The sequence below is a fragment of the Styela clava genome, chromosome 4, assembly GCF_964204865.1.
Source record: "Styela clava chromosome 4, kaStyClav1.hap1.2, whole genome shotgun sequence".
Taxonomy (NCBI): domain Eukaryota; kingdom Metazoa; phylum Chordata; class Ascidiacea; order Stolidobranchia; family Styelidae; genus Styela; species Styela clava.
Window position 1 is genome coordinate 4,362,540 of NC_135253.1, and position 21,255 is coordinate 4,383,794.

At 34.0% G+C, this 21,255-nt stretch overlaps 1 protein-coding gene across 2 annotated transcripts; it reads left to right on the forward strand.

Moving 5' to 3' along the window:
• The first annotated feature begins 2,660 nt into the window (after positions 1-2,660).
• LOC120326449 (uncharacterized) lies at positions 2,661-21,110 on the forward strand. 2 transcript variants are annotated; one of them, XM_039392742.2, is made up of 23 exons: positions 2,661-2,838; positions 3,864-4,044; positions 4,461-4,694; positions 5,061-5,146; positions 5,362-5,462; positions 6,128-6,310; positions 6,814-6,906; positions 9,486-9,530; positions 9,951-10,057; positions 10,381-10,516; positions 11,264-11,563; positions 12,163-12,277; positions 12,881-12,973; positions 13,357-13,450; positions 13,771-13,865; positions 14,404-14,525; positions 15,053-15,193; positions 16,017-16,258; positions 17,136-17,327; positions 17,760-17,926; positions 18,323-18,409; positions 18,919-19,095; positions 19,872-21,110. In XM_039392742.2, exons 1-23 carry the CDS (start codon positions 2,836-2,838, stop codon positions 20,106-20,108), a joined length of 3,231 nt encoding a protein of 1,076 aa, XP_039248676.2. In that variant the 5' UTR covers positions 2,661-2,835; the 3' UTR covers positions 20,109-21,110. The 2 variants fall into 2 exon arrangements, with proteins under 2 accessions (XP_039248676.2, XP_077967994.1); XM_078111868.1 differs by having other exon boundaries at positions 2,663-2,838; positions 10,384-10,516.
• Positions 21,111-21,255: the final 145 nt, after the last annotated feature.

Genomic DNA, 21,255 nt, shown 5'->3' on the forward strand with positions numbered 1-21,255 from the left:
AAAGCCGATAAGACGGCGTAACCATATAGCGAACCACGGCTTCGCGTCCGGTTACCATGCCATGTCGGTATGGGATTAGTAGTTTTTTTGTTCCGGAAGCACGGGCTTGGTGGATGAAATTGTAACCGACCAGCGGTTACTTGAACAGTCCTACGACGGTGAGAAGTCCAGCAATCCTCTCGCACATAACCATCCCGCACGGGATTCAAACCAACTCCGAGTAATCAGAGGTGCGGTGGCGAGCGTATTCCTAACGCTTAGCATGATGAGCCGCGCTGATGGGATATGTTGATTATGTAAAACACAGAATGGCCAGATGGCTTTGATTCCATTCCCAGCTGAATGAGGTAAGTCTGTTTGATTTTTTTAACAGTAAAGTGCTCTGTTGTTCTGACAACAATTTTTGACAACGGCGCTGATAATTGCTGGGGGATAGGGGATAAGAATCATCTCTGATCTCATCCTAACGTGGGAATGACTGCCACTATTTCCCTTTTTTTAATTTATGGGGTTGAATTGATCTCAAACCGCGAACTTCCGTTCATGTCGTTACCCTTGTAGTTGGTTGTCTCGTATGCATCGACTTGATGCTGGACATACGTGGACCACGCGAGGAGTCCAGCCAGTATGTTCCCCAGCTTTTTATTTTAGGGGAGGTGTTTCGAAATTTAGGAGGGTGGTAAATAATTTACTATTAGAGATAATACTAGGTTATTTGTATTCTTAGAAAAATGGTATGTATTTAAGAAACGATGTACATGAAGGCCCCCCCAAGTTGATTGACGGTGAGCCAAAATCCACAGCAGAATAAAATTGTAGGGCCAGAAAAGGGGAGCGGGACGACACGGCTGGGGTTCGGGGCGCGCTTAAATGCCCTGAGAAAATTTTGAGAAATAGGCACCAAAATAGGCTCTAAGCTTGATTTTAGATACACCTAGCATCGCGGTTTGTTATGTAATAAAATCAATAATTATAATATTTAGCTGATAGAATTCCCGGGAAATAGGTAACAAGCACGGCTTTCAACCTTAAACATATATATACTACTACGTTTCAACAAGTAATTTGCAACTGATAGTGACGTATGAAGTTACTTGCTCATCTGGCATTGTATGAATGGCTACTAATGGCTTGTTTTGTTACACATTTCACATTTTTTTGAACATGTGTGTTTGACTTTTGTATGAATTAAATTTCGAAATACGCGCGTCAACTGATCATAATGGCGCATAATGTTGTATTCCTTCAGAACTGAAATATTTTGTTGGTAAGAAGACAAATCGCTGAAGTTTGATTCTTTTCAATAAAGAAATAAAAACGCTGTCATTCATCTAAAAACCGTCTGTTTTCAGTGCCTAGTTTTCGTTTTGTGACATCTTTAAGCTTTCTTAATATACGGCAAATATCTAAAATACTGAAGTGTGTAATCCTAATACCCATACGTATACATAAGATACTGGTATAATTCAATTGTTACGAAATAAACGTGCTTAAACTGTGATAATGATGTAACAATAGACGGTATCTAAAACTCAAAAGGTACTAAATGAAGGGTTAGCTCGTTAAACTATTTCACTCAAGTTCGGCGGGCCATTTTAAATCGTCACGCCGGCCGTAATTGGCCCGCAGACTGCGGATTAGAACCCCTCATCTACACTGATAAATATGCCATAATCGTTGTTGGACACGTAGTAGACATAACGATCGTTTCAATATTATGTTGTTGTTCTTGTTCTTTGACACGTTTTTGAAAAGTCGCTTTTCTCTTCGAATACTGGACCAATGGACCTTTCCCCGACCTTTGACTCCCAAAAATTCTCCCTATACTTTATCATAGCAAAATTTTCGGGGCTATTTTAAGAGTGCTTCTGCTGTTGGCGACTGTAAAATGGAGAATATGTTTCAAACCATCATTATGATTCATCGCATACAACAATCTGTTTTTTAAAAGTACCGGTAAAGAATTTTAGCCTAGTCTATCACAGCTATTTCTACACTAATTTTTTATTACTGCAATTAAATTAAAACTACTAGGAAGACAGAGTGATCATTGAATTGTCTGATTTATATTTAGGTTTCCAAAACACAACAGAAAACTAACGAATAGAGTTCAAAAACGCAAAGACGAGGAAATGTTCACGACCACGCTTGAAAATCTGTCTGAGTGAGAAAAGTGTCTGAGCGGATGCGAAAAGGGAGCATTGTTACGTCACTTTTTGCATCTTGCTGATTGGCCAATGTCACGAAGTAAACAAGGAAGTCGATGCTCGGGGAAAGGTCCATTGCTTTGAAATTTTCAGTGGTTAAAGATAAAAATTTTCTCCAGAAGGCTATTACTTTTTTTTTCGCTATGACGTCATCAAAATTATGTGACTCTACGTGTCCATATATTTGAGCATAGCTCTCTTGTATTTGAATACAATTATATTTGGGTTAGGAAATAAAGTGTGGAATCGCACCTCAAAATTAGGGGGGGTGTTCACCCCCTATAGGGGGGGTGTAGGGAAATCACTGAGTCCAGCAATCCTATCGAATAGATCGGAACGCGGGATTTAAACCTGCGAACTCATGAAAGTGTGATCAGAGGTGCGGTGCGGAGGTATTTATAACGATTAACACGATGCACCACACCTCCGAAATACCGTTGGTCATGCTCTCTGATTATCGTATCTTCCTCCAGTTTCCGTTGAAGCTGATACATATATCCGTAAGATGTCGCTCGGAACATACAGCGGTTTCGGCTATTGTTTTGAAATGTTGCTGGGGCGAGACGGGATAAACAAAGGCTGTTGCGAAACAGAGAACTGAAGGAAAAGAATATAGTCACCTCGTAAAATGGTATGTTAAATCTCCATCAAATAATTTTGCGACCATTCAAGTGTGCTTAAATAGTGTAACTGTAAATTGGTACACACAGTTTGACCAGGAAGGCATAATCAATCAAATCGTTTTTTATTAGCCATCTCGGCAAAGCATAACAAAAATGAAAACAAGATCACAAAAATATTTGTACCGGATGGCAGGATAACCGCGAAATTACCATTCGGTCTACTTGTCAGCGCCAACCTCAAAATAGCTTAAAACTTAAATACTATCGGAATTTACAAATTAGTAGTGCAGTGTCTTGAATCTGTAAATTCGGAAATTATCTACCGGTAATCAGGTAATGGATGATTTGCTTTTTTGTACTCTATGGCTGTATGCTAATATGGTGCATTTTGACCTTCAGCCTTTAGATTCCCATTAAAGCTGTGAGATTGTAAGAAGTTGGATATTTTAGTTTGATCTGTAATTTGTATTGCCTTACTGTTTAACATAACTATTTTAAAATAGAATATTACCTCCAACTAGATGTGTGGTATAGTATCTTACCTACAACTGATTAAACCTAAAACTGAAATCATAAATTGATTGATAAAAATTTACAAATACTGGAATATCAACTATATTCATGCATATCATACAAATTTATTTATATTTGCAAGAGCAGAAGAGTCTCCATGGTTAGTAATAGTATCAAATGCAAAATTTTATCCGAAATTGTATGTGTGAATACTTCATAAAATTACTTTTCATGGCAGCATGTTAACGTAGATGAGTATTTAGTTGTCTATATAAGTTTACTCCTCGCCACTGTAGGTGGTTCACCTAACTGCTGATCGGTTACGGCTTCCTCCGTCATCAATTCCATGCTCCCGAAAACAAATAACTGGCCGACTAGGCAACCGGACCTGGAATGGTAACCGGACAAGAGGCGTGGTTCGTTATACGATTAGGCCGTCTTATCACTTTTCTCTCCCCTGGGATAAATATGTGAATCCTATTCTATAGGCCTATGTTATAACTATATCATTTATATTAAGGATACATACAGAGTTCAGCTTCCACATCCACAACCCGTTTCTAATGAAGAAGAATTTATAACAAACAGTGGGAGAAGAATGAAACGTCCAGTTGTTAATATCACAAATAATGAAAATGTGACTGAAACTGCAACTGACAATCATAATGAAGAGCATGAGCTTTGTTTGTTAGATGGCGACGGTAACTGCCTTGCTGTTCATTTTTAGCTTTGTAATGAAGTGGAATATAATATATTTGGTTCTATGTTTACGTTGGTTCTATGTTTATTTTTGATATTTCTGATTTAGAATGAAAAGTATGCTATATTGTTAAACAGTTCTAATATTTTCTAAAAAAAATGTTGTTGATTTGATTTATTAGCAGTCGGTTCTCATAAATTCTCTTCAGAGGTCTATACATATCAACTGCTATTTTTGTATTTTGTGGAATAACTTTGGACTAGCTATTTTCGTGGACTTGTTTAATAAGTGCTTTAAGTCTCTAATTTACTTATAATTACTGATAACTGTGATACACAATTAAAAATCTACTCTATTAATTCAACTTTTTTGTCAAATAACTTATAACTCTGATATGAATTTTATATAATGTTTCAGATATGTTGGGGAGTGGGCTCAGTGTTTTGTCACCAAATTTGGAAGATGAATTAACAGCAAGAGATCATCAGTTATCAAGTAGTATTCATGCCGAACTTCATTTAAGTCTCGATCGTCTCAGTGAAAATTATGATCATGATGATATAAAAAGAATGCAAGAAAAAAGTAAACAAAGCAAAAGACAACTCTCTGTTGATAGAAACATGGAAAGTGTCTCTCCACATTCTCAGCAAGGTATGCTGATTTTTTTTTGGTAGTTAAAAGCCCCCCAACGAAAGGGCCGCAACATACCAAAACAATTGTTCACAAGCCTCAAGTTCTTATCAATATTACAGTGTAACCTTTAATTCATCCAGAATTAACATAAAATTGTTCTTTAGCGCCGATCACTATTTTTGGAAGCACAATCAATTTTTTGAAATCCTCCCGCGAGCCGCATAAAAAGCTTTTGCGAGCCACATGCGTACCATGGTTTATACATTGTGCAGGCCTGCTTTATATAAATTATAAATGAGTGTTAAAATTAGGTTAAAACCAATCTGTAAGTTTATAAATACCATATAGTAATTGGTATTTTATATTATACAATCTCATTTTCAGCTGCAGATGCAAAATATATTGCAAGTAGAAAAGAAAGTAATCTTTTTAAAGATTCTTTAGATGTTGATGATCAGAATATCCATCAGGTATGCTTGTTTTCTTTATTAAACTAATTCCCTATCTGAATCCTGTATAGTCAGTCCTTTGATTAGATCTTGCTATCCTAAAAAAGAACCATTTTAAAAAACTTAGTATTTTGTACATTGCATTTGTAAATATAGGTTTACATATTAAGCACATAGCTTAATATATTTTTATCACTGAAAAATGTTTTGATAAGTTTTTTTCATTTTGAATCAAGGAAATCAATATTTCTGATGAGGATGATCATACTATTGTTGCTGATTCTTTGAATTATTCATCATCAAGAGAGGCTGCTACCACTCCTGCTTCAAAGTTAAGGTAGATACCTAGTTGGTGCAACAGTTGTATTCGAAGTATTGTATTTGATTATGAAAACTATTTTAGAAAATAGGAGAAAATTTTATTTGAAATTGATGATTCATGGCAAAAAATCAAGAATTTCCAAGATTTGATATAGGCCTATCAAGTTTATATGGACCATCCTCAAAGTATAATTTATTATTCGTCAAATCATAGAATCATATTATTGATAACCGGTGAGAGCTGCAACTATTTGCTTACCTGTAGTTCTATAAACCATCCTTTGATGCTAGTTCATGAATGATTTGTAATAAGATTGAAATAGGAAACCTGTGGATTCATCCTTAAAAGACAGGTATTATTAGTATCTGGAAAATAAAATGGAAATTTTTCATTTGAGTTTCACGAACCGGTATTTCACGAACCTGATCTTTGATTGAAGTTACGGACAATCACTATTACTTTAAAAGATACTGAGACTGTAGAGAATTATAGCGTAGAATTACTTGTCGCTGAATACCGATTGTCGTGAGATTAGAAGAAGTTCAAATCTATGCAATGCAAAAAAAACTGCTTTAAGGTTGTGAATTCCGCATAAATGAATTTCTTGTTCTTGGAAAAAATTTTGGTGTAAATTTTCTTTTCCCTAGTAAGTACAACTACTAACTTCTGATTCATTTCAGTGAAACGAGTATTCCCGAATCTATCCGGACACCGATTATATCGAAACATCATCATCTTCAAAATTCAGAAGATAAATATGCTGATCTAAGATACAATCCAAATTGGAGAAAAATAGAAAATACACCGCATAATAATGTTGAAGTTGCATCACCTGTTGTTATTGATTTCAATGATGCGCCGAAGTAAGTTTTAATTATTTTTAAAGAATTTATAATTACACAACAAAATTATTATATTTCCGTATCTTAATATAATTTGTTAGCAATACTTTATGCCACGAGGCTTGTATTTTTGACTTTCCAAATAATAATGCCTTTTCAAAATATTCGAATTTTCTGTATATCTTATCATCTAAAGTTTTTATATCTTTCAACTCATACAAGCAATTATATGGGAAAAAAAATTGCATCTCCACCTGTGGCACTTTTTTAGGTACTCCTGTAGTATGTGTACCAGGTTAGGGTGAGGCCATAATTTTATTCCGATTTTCTTTATTTTAGTCCTATTACGAGTTTGGGGACTGTCTGTGTTTGCCACATGAATATACCCCCTGCCCATGGGCTTCAGTTCCTTTACACAACTTGATGTAAAGTAGGCAAACAAAATTAGTTACCTCCATATTGGTACACACACTTCTGGAGCGCCCTTTTTTATTCTGCTTATTGAAAATCTTTCATCTGTTCAGGTTGGATGATAGTTTGGATCAATCCACCAATTCATCAAGAAAAGGTGGTGGAGCTATCGTTGTTCATAAAAAAGAATTATATTCACCAGTTGTGTGAGTTTTTTGTCTATCATTTCATTATTTTATCATCTGGTATGTTGCAGCATGCGCCCACCGAAGCCTCGTATACAGGCCTATGTGTGTCTATCACTAAAATCTAGGCAGGCATTAACAAAATAATAGAAATGAAGTTGCAATATATTAATTTTGTTCTTCACATGATTCATATTTGTTTTTCCATTGGGACCGAATGCACAATATTACCAGTTACTCAGTTAGTTTAATTTTTTCATGCATATCTGCGTGTCGCAATGGATTAGAGATGTACCGATACCACTTTTGTCGCCGATAGCGATACCGATCCGATACCGATACGCCGATACTACAAAAAGGCCGATATTACCCATATTCCGATACCGATACTATGTAATTATTACTTAATTAGGTATGCTGTGTAGGGCAGACGGGTTAAAACAATGGTCTTTAAGCGTTGTTTATAGTACACATTATTTCAGATCGAAAAAATATATATATCACATAATATGAAATTAATGTTTGGTATCCATATGCTGTAACTGATTAAGATACATTGTACAGTAACGCTAGTAATCTCGGTGTTCAATTAGAAAACTCATAATCCGGGATGTCCAATTTGAATTTAATGTTAATATCGCGAGCTTCGAATATCGTTATTCGTGTTTAAAAGAATATCGAATATCACCCACACATTCTAGCGCCGCCGTCCTACGTTCAAATTAAAAGCATTTTACAAATATTTAATTTAGTGGCTAATCGTAATCGTCGACGCAATATGTCAAAGCCAACATGAAAGAATATCAATCAGCACCGACAAAAAGAAGGCCCACCGATAACCGTTGAGGATGTTTTTTTACTTCACTATTTTATAATATTTTACAATTGCTATCATATATTTTGAGACAGTCTAGGGCTAGGCGGTCAAGTCAATATATCTATAAAGAAATCGTGTAGTTAAGCAGAATTAAAATTAATACCTGTGTAGTGGGATAATTGTGTCGGAATTTAGTTTATCGATGTCGACGAACTAAATGACACTCGTACTTGACGGCAAACAGTCAGAATTTATACCCGTGCCAAAAGTCCATGTGTCGTTAATAAGGAAGGACCCCAATTCCACTGTATGATTTAAAACTGGGCGCCTAGTTGCTTTTTGTTATGTGCTGTGTTGATATATTTCTTCATAAAAACTATGTAATATTAAAAATGTCAATATAAAAATTTGACAGCGAAAATAGCCAAATTAGTTGAGCTAGTTTAGCCGATAAATAGCTAAAAACACGTGAACCCTATTCTCTCGCAGGGGTGGGGACATGTATGGCTCATAGCTCACGATCTCTCCAGACAAAAATAAATTAAAAAGTAGTATTCCAACTTATCTTTTAAAACATTCTGGACCATATCAAAAAGGTAAATATATCGGTAATATCGGCCTTAATCTAACCGATACCGATACATGGCCGATACCGAAAAAATGGCCGATATTGCCGATACCGATACCCGATACCGATACATCGGTACATCTCTACAATGGATACCTTACCATTATTAGAAGTCGTACTGTTGGGTTACTCTTATTATAGTCAATACAACAACTTGCCAGCACTGATACTAGGATAGTTATTCAATTTCATGTTAACTCAAGAATTTTTTGGTGAAAAAATACACAGAAATCGATAATGGTTTATGGTGGATTTTCTGTGCTTTTTGTTACTCATCAACCGGCATAAATTTTTACTATGTCCTCTGAGCCTTGGAAGTAATTTCTACTCCACATTAAGTATTTTAAATTATTTGGGTTCATATATTATTTGGATTTCATATATATGTCTGGAGTTTAATTTATTGATATCTACTTTCTATTGTTCACTATACTAAATTGAAAATTGTGGTCTTTTGAGGATACTCTACATAAGCAAGTCAAGTGCTATTGCTAATTGTATTAAAAAAGCTTGACCTTTCTCACATTTTGAGGATTTTATCAAGGTATAGAAGGTTGTCTTTAAAAATCCTAAATTCAGACTCTTTCTAGTGAATATTCTTTCTGATTGAAATTAATACATTGTTGTGTCATAATATACATATCATACACAAAGGATTTTGATGTTATAGTAAATACAGGCTATTGTGAGGTATTGTAACCTGTTGTACGCCTCACTTGATTTACACAAATTTATACAAGAAATGAACGACGGTTCTAGGTGTTATTAAAATATTTTGCAAATCCCTATAACAACTGGTAAATGTGTAAAATATAGGGACTTTAGATGCTTGTAGTGTGGTAAATATGAGAACTTGGCATCATGCAAATATATGCGCAGCACATTGCTTTAATTAAATAAAGCCGTATATGGACAGCCACTTAGGCCTAAAAAAACTATTGTTTTACAATACCATAATTTTTCCATTTCAACACAAATTACCAGAATTGTGCATTCTTGGTAAGGCTGTCACATCAGCTTAAAAATGTTCTGATTTACCGGGAATCTATTTTAAAAATGTGATGCCACCATAGTTGAGCTAACCTTCCAACTACATGGCTATCATTTATATTAAATAAATAATATACAAAAATAATAAAATTTCTCTATTTACAGGCCTGACTGGGGCAACGAAAAGATTCCACCTTTTAGCTCAAGAAGGTTCGCTATATCCTATATGTTGTTCAATTTTATGATATTTTTTGCATTTTATTCTTATTTCTACTTTGTATTCATAATTAAAGGTATTGCTTCAAGAATTGTTGTCCACTTTGTTTGAAAATGGGGTGCTAGTCTCTGGATTGTCCTAAAAAATACGAACTAATTTGTTATGAAATCAATCTTAGAGAGGCAATCAATCTTAGGCAACATCACAGTTTTCGTTATACTAGCTTTGATATAAACTGATAGTAGTAAACCATTTCAAAATTTTTTTAAAGATCATAAATATAGATTTAATCACATTTTTAAATTTTTTTATTCTCGTGGGCATTCTATTCTGGAAGAGTTTATATAATATATATATGAAATTCCCTTTATTTTTCATTTGTTTCATACTTTTTCAAACTTTAACATTTCCAGTATTTCTCCAACTCGCCTAAGTACTGATCCAGTTAGATTACAACAAACAAATGCAAGATTGGAAGAAGAATATAATAGAATGTTGCAAGCTGAAATTTCAAATTCAGGTTTGTTTAAAAGTCTCGTGTACATTTCTATTTTGTTTTCAAATTCGTTATTTATTCTTTCTAAGAAATTCTTTTTTTATCATATTTTCAATAATCTGATTTTTTGATATTTATTTATTTTATTTGCTATAGGTGTGATGGGAATTTTTTTTTTTAAATTGTGAAGCAAATACAGAATTATTCTGAAACACTCTGTATAGAAGATTGCAGCGAAATTAACAAATATAATGAGTAAAAACACCAACAGATCGGTTAGGCCCCCAAGTCCACAGAATATGAAAGCTCACGATATATTGGACCTCAGTTTTGTTATATCTACTCAGCAGGAGTGAATAGTCAAATGGAAACTTTTCCGCAACAAAATCCACAGAAAATAACATCAATTCAAGAGGAACCTCCAAGTCCAAGAAAAGAAAGCTATTCCGTGTTAATAAGAAAATTAGACTCACAGGAACAGAGGTACGATATGAAAAATATTTGTAAATTAATCATTTTTTTGTTCATCACAATTACATACTTGTTAACCGAGGTTGATATATTTCCAAACCCACAGCGGAGTCATCTTGTGTTTATAATGAGAAGAATAATGCTCGTACATAAATGTGAACGGTTCAGTTAAACTTGGGATATTTGGCCCAATATTAGTCTTATATTTATTCTTCAGAAAAAAATGATTTTAAAAATGAAATATGTGCTATTTTGCTGTATTTTGGTAAATTTTTGAATTATAATTTTTTATCCTAAATAAAAACAAGTTAGAACAATACATTTAATTAGTCATACGAATTTGGCAATAATATTTGTTATGCATATTGGTCATTTCAGATACCAGCATCTTATGTTAAACACCTGCTTAGCTGGTGTGATATTATGTAATTTTTCACTTCTGATAAAAAAAAGTTTTTGGATACAAGTTCTATGTGGTTAAGTTGCGTTCCAGAAGTAAATGTATTGTGTATCAATATGGAGGTAACTAATTTGGTTCGCCTACTTTACATCAAGTTGTGTAAAGGGATGGAAGCCTATGGGCAGGGTGTATATTCACTTGACTAGCACAAACAGTCCCCGAACTCGTAATAGAACCAAAATAAGGAAAATCTGAATAAAAAAATGGCCTAACCCTAACCTGGTACACATACTACGGGAGTACCGTTAAGTTGATAGTGCTTGTATTGATGGCATATTAAATTTTTCCTAATTGAACAGAACTGATACTAGAGATACTGCGAAAGTTGGAGGTTATCAGATTCTACCCGATCGTCACCGAATTCCTTCACCAAGTCGAGGTCCTAGCTCGCAAGACAATAACAGCCCAGATCGACAAAAAATTCCGAAACGAAACAGTCAACAAGGCCGTTACAAATCACCTGAACCAATACAACTGGATAAAAATGACCCTTTACTTGCGTTGAGTCCGAGAGAAAAAGTTAGAAAGAATGTAGCACCGACTCCACCGAAAATGCCTAAACCGAAGAATAAAGATTACATTGAGCTAAACAAGCAAAGGTAATAGGTTCAAATAAAAATAACGAATATATTCGAAACATGATAAAATGAGGATGTTCAATGAATGTATGGGTGGTTTATATTAGGTTCTCTTGTAATAACTAGAACTTATTGTTTGCCATAGCTCATCTAATGTGCAACAAAATTGTGAAATGGGGCATAAAACTTTTTTTTTCTTCTAAATTTCGGATGACACAACTGGAATGTATGCTTTCAAATCATTGATGATTGCTCAACATTGGCCCCTATCATTCATAATTTCCCATGGACATGATCAAAATTTCACTCTAAATAATTTCTGCATTATTGTATAAAAAAAATTGTTTGGGGCATGGTGGCCATATTGGCATCATAGGTTGGAGATCTCATTTTTAAACCCCATCTTCGCTAGATGCCGCCCACCTATGGTGTAATAATTAGAGACAATTAGACGACACTGAACCTGAAAGATTTCAGTCTTTCCGAAAATGGAGATGGAAATTTGAACAGGAGACTTCAATCGTGTCTTTTAGGGATTTTAGGTGTTTTATTGGGATATGACACTTTGTTCCAGGCTTCCAGTTTCAGCTGTACTTAGGTTGTTTTTGTTTTCTTCATAGATTGGGAAGAAAAACCAACTCAGCAGGATATTTAGATCTTCATAACAAGAGAGCAAGACAAACTGATTTGGTGAAAGCAAGATCACAGTCGGAATTGAAGGGCGCTGTCAGTCAGGTAGTAGAAATCTCCATATTTGGCCAGCATGCTATATTATTCTTCCAATATTTGGTCATTAGTCGCCTCGGCGCCCCAGAAGTGAGTGTACAATATGGAGGTAACTAATTTTATTTGCCTACTTTACATCAAGTTGTGTAAAGGGACTGAAACCTATGGGCAGGGGGTATATTCACTTGGCTAACACAGACAGTCCCTAAACTCGAAATAGAACTAAAATAAGGAAAATCAGAATAAAATTATGGCTTAACCCAAACCTGGTACTGGCTCACACACTACGGGAGTACCCATCAGTCGCATGATACACGCAAAAGTAAAATTTTACTGTTGATATAAGTTGCTTTTTTTAAGCCATGTTATTGGTTGCCGTGTCAAACCATAATTCTCAACAGAAGTCCAGTAAATGCCTTTATTTCAAATCACAAGTAGAAGTTAACTGTTTTGAGTTTTTCCAGCAATAGCAGATGAATATGCCGATCTGAGTAAAGTTAATAAAACATGTCAAAACAACTGAATTTGTTTCCATAAGAATAGGAAAGTCAGGCCTGTTGCTGTGTGATGCATCAGTGTCTTTTCTTTTATCTTATTCCATTATATTTTTAGCATCAATACCACACTGCTCAACAACTTAGTCCAATTAGACATGATGAAAATCAATTTGTGGATGGAACAGCAGAAGATATATGGTCTAAGCAGGTATAGATTGTGCTAGAAATGTAATCTAACTGCTGAAATTTTCTAATTATTCTTTGTAGTTTACTAGTACATCATTGTATTGCTAATTTTGCTGCTTTTTTCTTTGCTTCATTGTGTTACTTTTTCCTATTACTTGCACTTATACAGTACATACAAAATAGTTTATCATATTTATTTGAAAATGTGCAACTACAGCTTAACCCAAGAAATGAAACATTTCACTGGACTGAAATAGGAATATTTCTGCCTTTATGGTCATTACTAATCAATCAAATTTTTGTATAAATCTTAGATCTTTTTAAGTTATCCTAATTTGTTAATAAAATTCACAAACTTCTGAATATTTGTATATTCTGTAAAAGTTTGTATACTTTTCTCAACAGGCACAGAGATTAAAAGTTGCCAAAGGTGAGAATGTTAACAAAGGAAAGATTCAGAGGCGGCCATGGATACCAAGAGAAAATGGTGCGGCTCCTGGTATGTTTCGAGGTTATATTTAAACAATAACACATCAATTTAGTGCAGCTGGGTTTGCTTAGCATAGTCAAAACTTGCTTTTAAACCTTAAGGCAGCGATTCCCAAGTCTTTTTCTTTTTGCTACATTTCCTACATTTGAGCAAAAGTTTTGCGTTAGTTATTAATTGTTATATAGGCTACCAATTGGGGTCCCTAATTTCAGACACAATATATGTATTGTTGCATTCATTTTCTCTGTATTGTACTATATTTATACCATTGACTGCCTCAAATTATGTTTTTACTGTAATGATATACTTCATTTAATTTTCTGTCATAGCTCCATCAAATATTCCAAATCAACCATGGAACAACAACACAACACATAACATTATGCAACATTTGTCTGAAGAAGCCTGGTATTCACATAATGAGGTAAATTCAATATGCATCACACATACAGATATGTTTATTTATTTAGTTGGTAAATTTTCCTTCTATAGGGTATGTTTTGCTGTAACTGTTTGTGTCGCAGCCTATTTAGTATAGGACAACGTTTTGGCACCAAATAAATCTGCTATACTAGACAATATTCCAGTGTAGCATCTTATTTAGTTTTATTTTATTAATAAATTCTTTTACTTTCCAATTATTATAAGTTTTTATGAGTCTGTTTTAACTTTTTTATTATCTGGCTGCTGCCAAATCAGATGACTTCTTATAAGCGGACATTCCTAAATGGCGCTCACACAGATACCCATTAGTCCTATACTTATCCTCGCATACTGTTATCATAGCATATCAGGCTTGGGATTGGCTAACCATTTAATTGTTTCAGGTGTATGGACTTGGATATGTACTTCTCAAGTCTATGCAGAATATTGATATATGTGGGAGACTTCGAATTTTTTTCGTTGTTATTAATCTGCAAAATTAACCTGTACCAATGTATCATTTTAAATTTTTGTTTCAGGAAGAATTTGTTGAAACAGGAGTTTTGGACACAAGGTTACATCAACAAAACAACAGAAATTTGATGGTAAATCGACGTGCTTTACCTGTCCCATCACAACAAAACTCTCAGCCGAATTATAGGTATGATTTTACTGATAGACAAGTGAATAGCTAATATACCTGATATAGAATCTTTAGGGAAATTGTTAGAAGTTGCATTCCTACTACTTAGTATACAACAGAGTCATTGGTTTTTGAATCAATTCTGGAATATGGAATTATGTACATGTTGAACATCGTCAGATTCGTAAATTCACAAAGTAGAATTTTGATTAACAGTAAATATTGTTTTCATACAACATCTAATAACATTTATTATATCGAGAGCATTAACCCAAGAGTCAGAGCTTGAAAAAGCTTTTTTGGGAAAATGATGGAAACTATATTTTTGATTTTTATACTTCTGTAAGTTTTTATTGAAATTCTTTGCTGAATATTGCTTCAAACAATGACCAGCTTGATAAAAAAAAATTTTTTTTAAATTTCAACATTTGCCATTTTGTATTTACACCCTCAATATCAAAATATCAAAAGTTTATAATTTTCATTGTTCATTATGTAACAAAACTTTCATAATCTAGTTTAATTTTTAGAATATTCTATTTTAGGCAAATTTCACCAAGAAAAGACGAATTGATGGATTCTTTAAATGAATCTGGTTTCAAAAGAGCCTATTTTTCTCCACGAATGAACATGATGAATCCTGCTGCACAACATGAAAGCCCTCTGATGAAAGCTTACCAATCCCAGTTAGTGTCATTATTAATCAATATTCTCTTAACTTTTTATTCTACAAACTTCCAGTTTGGTATATTATTTTAACGTCATTCATAAACATTACAATCGACTAAAAAGTGCATGATCTCTTTCGGTGAATGTCATGGTCGAGTTACTCAATTAAATTCCTATTCTTAAGTTTTTTTTTTATCCAAACAGGTTTTTTTGGAAATAAATTTTGACATTTTTTTGAGGTTTTTGTATCTGTTGTTACATATGAATTTTTTTTCTGTTTGAAATTGCATAGATATTGCAAAAGCAATGTATTAAATCAGGGGTTCCCAAACCGCGACCCTCGGGCCAAATCCGGCCCGCGTAACGAATTGTAATTGCTCGCCGAGCTCAGGCCAGTAATTTAGTTATCAACCACATCAGAAAGCTTAGAGATATCAAAACACAAACGAAAACTAGACTCCGTAAACAGACATTTTTTAGAAATAATGGTGGATCCACTGAACCACAGCTAACCCGTCGCGCACTTTCGGGCGCTACACTCATCCGGCCCGCGAACATCCCTCCGATTCTAATTTTGGCCCGCGGCCAATAAAGTCTGGAAACACCTGTATTAAATGCTAAAGGCATTTAAATTCAAAATGCTTTTTGATTGCTTTCTAATTTGGTGAGAAACTTGTGTATCATTGTCCATTGGTTCCGAAGAAACATTCAATTCTCAGAACTAGTTTTTTATTAGTTATTCTTCTTTTATGGTAATTTTGTGTTTACTGCCCCTGGATACAAATCAAAGTGTATGCCAAGTTCCTTTTATCATCATCCACCGTTCATTTGTCTTTTCAGATATGGCGGTGAGTCCCATGAAGGTCTTGGCTTTACAAGGAGAAACGAAGTTCTTAGGCAACATTTTAGTGAACAAAATTTGAATTTACCTCCCCGACAAAACCTATCACAAAGACAAACTGCTGAGATATGGAGAAATCCAAATGATGAAGAAATCTTCAATCCAGCTGCATTACCACCTTCTAACCATTCTAATATGAGAAATATCAATAGAAAAGTGACCTTTCTTGGGGATAATGAACGTAAGAATTTTCATTACGAAATACTGTATTCTGAAGTTAATTATGTGTTGCTTTGTGTAGGCTTACACTAAATGTGGAACACATTATTTTGAAAGATCATCTGGGGGAAGAGATAGTAGGAATTGATGTTTCCTTAATTCATTCATTTTATACTTTACCATTGCAAAATTCTAGATTCATATTTTGAAAGTGGTTTTCGAGTTGATCTCACAAACTGGTTTACATGTTCATTATGTTGATTCAAAATATTTTAACGAGTAGTCATTTAAAGCTACTGATAGCTGATTATATCCTAGTCTATAGCAGCTTTTTTAGAAATAAAATATGATTACTTCAACTAAACTTGAACACCTCTGAAGATAAAATTACCATTGAGTTATTTGATTTATACCTAAATTCTGAAAGTATAACGAAAAACTGACAAATAGCAAACTAAACCACAAAAATGTTTATTGTTTAAAATCTGAGTGATAAGGTTTTTGAACATATGCTGATATTTCAATTATTATTTATCACCATTAACATTTTGTCGATTATCCAATGTTACAGAAGTGAATAAGGAAGTCTATGATTGGGGAAACGTCCATTTCTGGGGGGGGAATTTCATAAATATTTCTCCGGCAACCACAGAAGAGTTGAAAAAACTCTGCCTGGCATACATGGTTTTCACAGGGTGTTGATAGGTTTTGAGCTCTGCACGAAAACACTTGGCACCAGAATAAATATGACTTTCCAAACGACTTTAAATGCATTTGCTATTATAACTATATTTTGTTTGTTGTTACTAAAATATCAACATGTCATATGACTGAACCATCACATCAGTTTTCCTTACTCAACCAAAATATGAAAATCAATTTCATTATAATCTTTACAGCTATCCAATTAGAAGGATTAATGGATGAAGAACCCTTTTCTACTTCTTCTGTTCAACCAAATGGCGTTGGTGTATACGGTTTGAATAGATATAGAGTTCCTTTGCCTCCGACCCCACCTTCTAAATCACTGAGACATACAATTGATAGAGGACGAGGAAGACCAGTTGGAAAAGAAAACGTTGCAGTAGATGGTAGAATATTATATTTAATGTTATAGTATTTTGAAACAATATTTTCAATATTTTTGGAATAGATGTCAAGCTGTGCATTTCTTTGAAAATAAATCTATAGAAATTGTCTTCTTAATTATAGGTTATCGAAAAAAATTTTTAATTGCAATCGTAAACTGCCGAAGTCAGTTTAAAGCTTGAAATACGTGTTTTGGTTAATTGCAGAACTGTGGAAGTTTGTCTACCGAATTGATAACATTATAGATCTTATTTTATAATTTGCAGTCTGTTATTTAAGAGTAACAAGATGAACTAAATAATAACGTTCTCCAGCTGTTCATCTTCTATTAAAAATAAGACTAGTAGCAATTATTCACCATATTTTGGATATGTTATTTGTTTTGTTTCATAAATTCAATTTTGTGATTATAAATTGTGGATATTTTATTTCAGATTATTTTAATGTCAGAGAAGATAATTATTCTGTTTTACCACCAATATTAAAATCAAATCAGAGAAATAATTCATTGAAATCGTCTCCCAATAAAGAAACCATATCACCAGATAGGAATGGATATCTTGAACAACATGAAAGACAAAGGAAGAAATTTCAGTACAAGGTGCAACTTTCTATTTTCTTAAATCCTAGTTGGGGTGTAGGTTTAGAATTTCTTATTTATCCCAAGGGAGAGAGGAATGCCGGGGATATGGCTTAATCACATGTCCTATCACAGGCGAACAAACAGCCTTTCACCCGGTTACCAGTCCATGTTGGGTATGGAATTAGTGAGCCACGTATATTTTGTTTCAGATGATTCAATTCATTTTAGCAACTTGGCAAATTTAGTTTGAAAGTTCCTAACTTTATTAGCTTCACCCCTCGAAGTCACGACTTCTAATTTCATCAACATGTTGTTAACTCATCTGTGTTTTCAATAACCTATAAAACATATCTATGTCAAAAGAGAAAGATACTTTTCCAAACTAAAGAATATCATTTTTTTTCTTCTTTACAGATCTACACATTAAACGATTACAAAAATCTAAAGAAAGATGTCAAACTTGGAGGTCTCGGTCCTGATCTTGAAAGTGCCAGAGAAAAAGTAACACTTCTTAATTTTGATCATCGCAAAATATAACTTTTATACACAAATTAGACCTATGGATCTCTTTGTTGTTCATATTGATTTTGTTGTGACTAAAAACGCTTTTGTATTTCACTGCAAGTCTGCAATGCTAATCGTTGTGACATTTTCAGTAGTTTACCATGGAAGTTTTTTCAGAAAGCCATTCAGTTTTTAACATTCCTCTTGGTAATCATCTCTTGTAGTGTTTGTACCAGGTCAGGGTTAGGCTATAATTTTATTCTGATTTCCCTATTTTAATTCTATTATGAGTTCGAGGACTGTCTTCGTTAGCCAAGTGAATATACCTCCTGCCATAGGTTTCAGTGCCTTTACACAACTTGATGTAAAATTAGCGAACAAAATTAGTTTATCCATATTGGTACATGTCGTTGGCGAGCTTTTAGCCCATGAACACTATGTTTACATACACGTATTGTGCACTCTTGTTATCTTACCATTTATTTTAATTTTGGGTGATATTTTAGCATGGTAATGTTGAAAAGGCAAGACAATATGCAGAATTAATAAGAAGAGAACACATGTTGACTGCAAAGAAAATAACCACAGATGAAAATGAAATATCCTTCCATGATGACACATATCATTTTTCCGCCACAATGGATGACAAACAGAGGAAGGATATGTTGGATAAAAGAAAACGGGTTTGTGACATGCAAATTTTCCTTCAATCAGATGAACAATCTTAATTCAACTTCATATTTGGCTTTGTTGCCTAATTTTGTATGATGCGTTGCCATATATATCAACCTTTCAATTAAATAGTTTTGTAAAACAAGATTCAGGGATAAAATTTTAAGATTAATCACAGAGTTTCTCATGAGGCTTTATGTCCACAAACCTGGTTTCCAATCCCTGCTTGACTATCGCAAAGCTAGAGTGTGAGATAAGTGATACTGTTCAGTTAACGCTCGCTGACATGAGGAAGAATATTCTTTGCTTCTGGAGGTTTCATAGAGGCTGTGTTTTTTTTTCTGACCTGATTCATTTAATACTGATAAGTTACATATACTTAAAAATGCGCAATGGCCGTTATCAAGCGTTATAAATAACTATGTTACCATTGAAGGTCAACTGTCTCGATTTCAAATTCCATGCCTACCACCTAACCAGGTTGTAATCACTTAAGTAGGAAATACCTAACTGAGATGATTCAGACTCTTCCGGTAAATATTAGCTCATTATATATCCGCGGCTGCTTGTAAAGCGCCTTGTTCAGAGTGAACAGTGTGTATATAAAGGAGGCACTGTATGTAACCTTTCCCGCGGCTGCTTGTAAAGCGCCTTGTTCAGAGTGAACAGTGTGTATATAAAGGAGGCACTGTATGTAACCTTTGTGTTTTTTATTGACACCACAAATGCTATTACATGCCATCCACCATCACTGTGTTAACTTTTGAACTATTTTGCTTGGTTATAGGCCATCGAATATTCGAAACACGTACCTCGACCCAAACCGAAACCTGCAAAGCCTTCAAGCAAGGATAGTAACATAGCATCTGAGACACCTATGTCTAATTTTACAAGCCATCGTTCTCTATCTAATGGCCCAAATGAACAAAATGGAATCGACTTTAACTTTGGATTGTTGGAAATGTTAAAAGAACGACACGAAAAAGAAAAAGCACAAGTAGCAACATTCACCGGCAACAGCTGATGCTGGTGTAATAATGAGACTTTCAACTTGGTGTCTCTCAGATAGTCAGAATAATGATATCCAGTGGATTTAAAAATGCACAAAAGCCATTTATTTACTGTTGGAAATTGTGACTTTGAAGTTGAATTATCAGTGGATTTCTTTAACTTAATTAGTATGTATCTATCATCCTACTATCTTAATTCAGATAGTCGTACCCTAGGCCTGGCTTATAAATAAATGTAAATCCTGATAATTATTCACAATTGCACAATTTATCGAATACATTCTGTGCCAAGGCATAATTACATTGATTTGTGTTTGCAGTTCTGAATTGATTTCATGCAGTATAATACTTATTGATTAGGCCTCATAATATTAGGCATCATTTATCTTATTGAATAATGTTGTATTCTTATGACTGGTACATTCATCCCAATTGAACTTTTGTGAGTTTGTTCTTGGGTTTTCTGTTTATCAGATTTCTGTGAATTTAATTTGCTTTCAACTAAGTAAGCTTGTCTTGAAATGCATTGTGAAAAGCATAGGCTTGATGTCGTTTGTCCGTGCATTACTTGTATTTATTTAAGTTAGTTGAAAAGTGATATTGGATGTGGTATAACCACTGTGCATTGTTTCTACAAGTAAATGTTCCAGTGATGGTATATGTCAGAAGTGCTTTCAAGCGTTTTTTTGCAATTTTATACTTAAACGCTTTTATACAGTATGTTTGTTTACAAGACTCATTATGATGTAAAAAGTAGCAGATAAATATATTTTTATTAGTGGTATCTACTGTAAATTTCATTTCTCTTTAACATATTATCATAACTCGTCTAATTTGTCACTGTATTTTGCATTAATTGGTATTAAGCTGTCTCACGAAGTAAATTTATTCGCGGATATTTACACGTTCTGGAAACATTTCACTGTATTATTATATATTAAATCGAATAAAGGTACATTTGTATTTTCGTGCCGATTTCTTCAAGCGTCTTTTTTTAAATAAAAAAAACACATAGATTGGTGTATATCTTTAATTCCTAGCATCGTATTGGTATTGTTCTCCACGGGGTGAAGCAAGTGACACAAATTGGGAAACAGGGCGACAAAACACACAGTGTGGTGTTATTTCACGAGTAAACGCGAAACGCTCGACTACATTGAT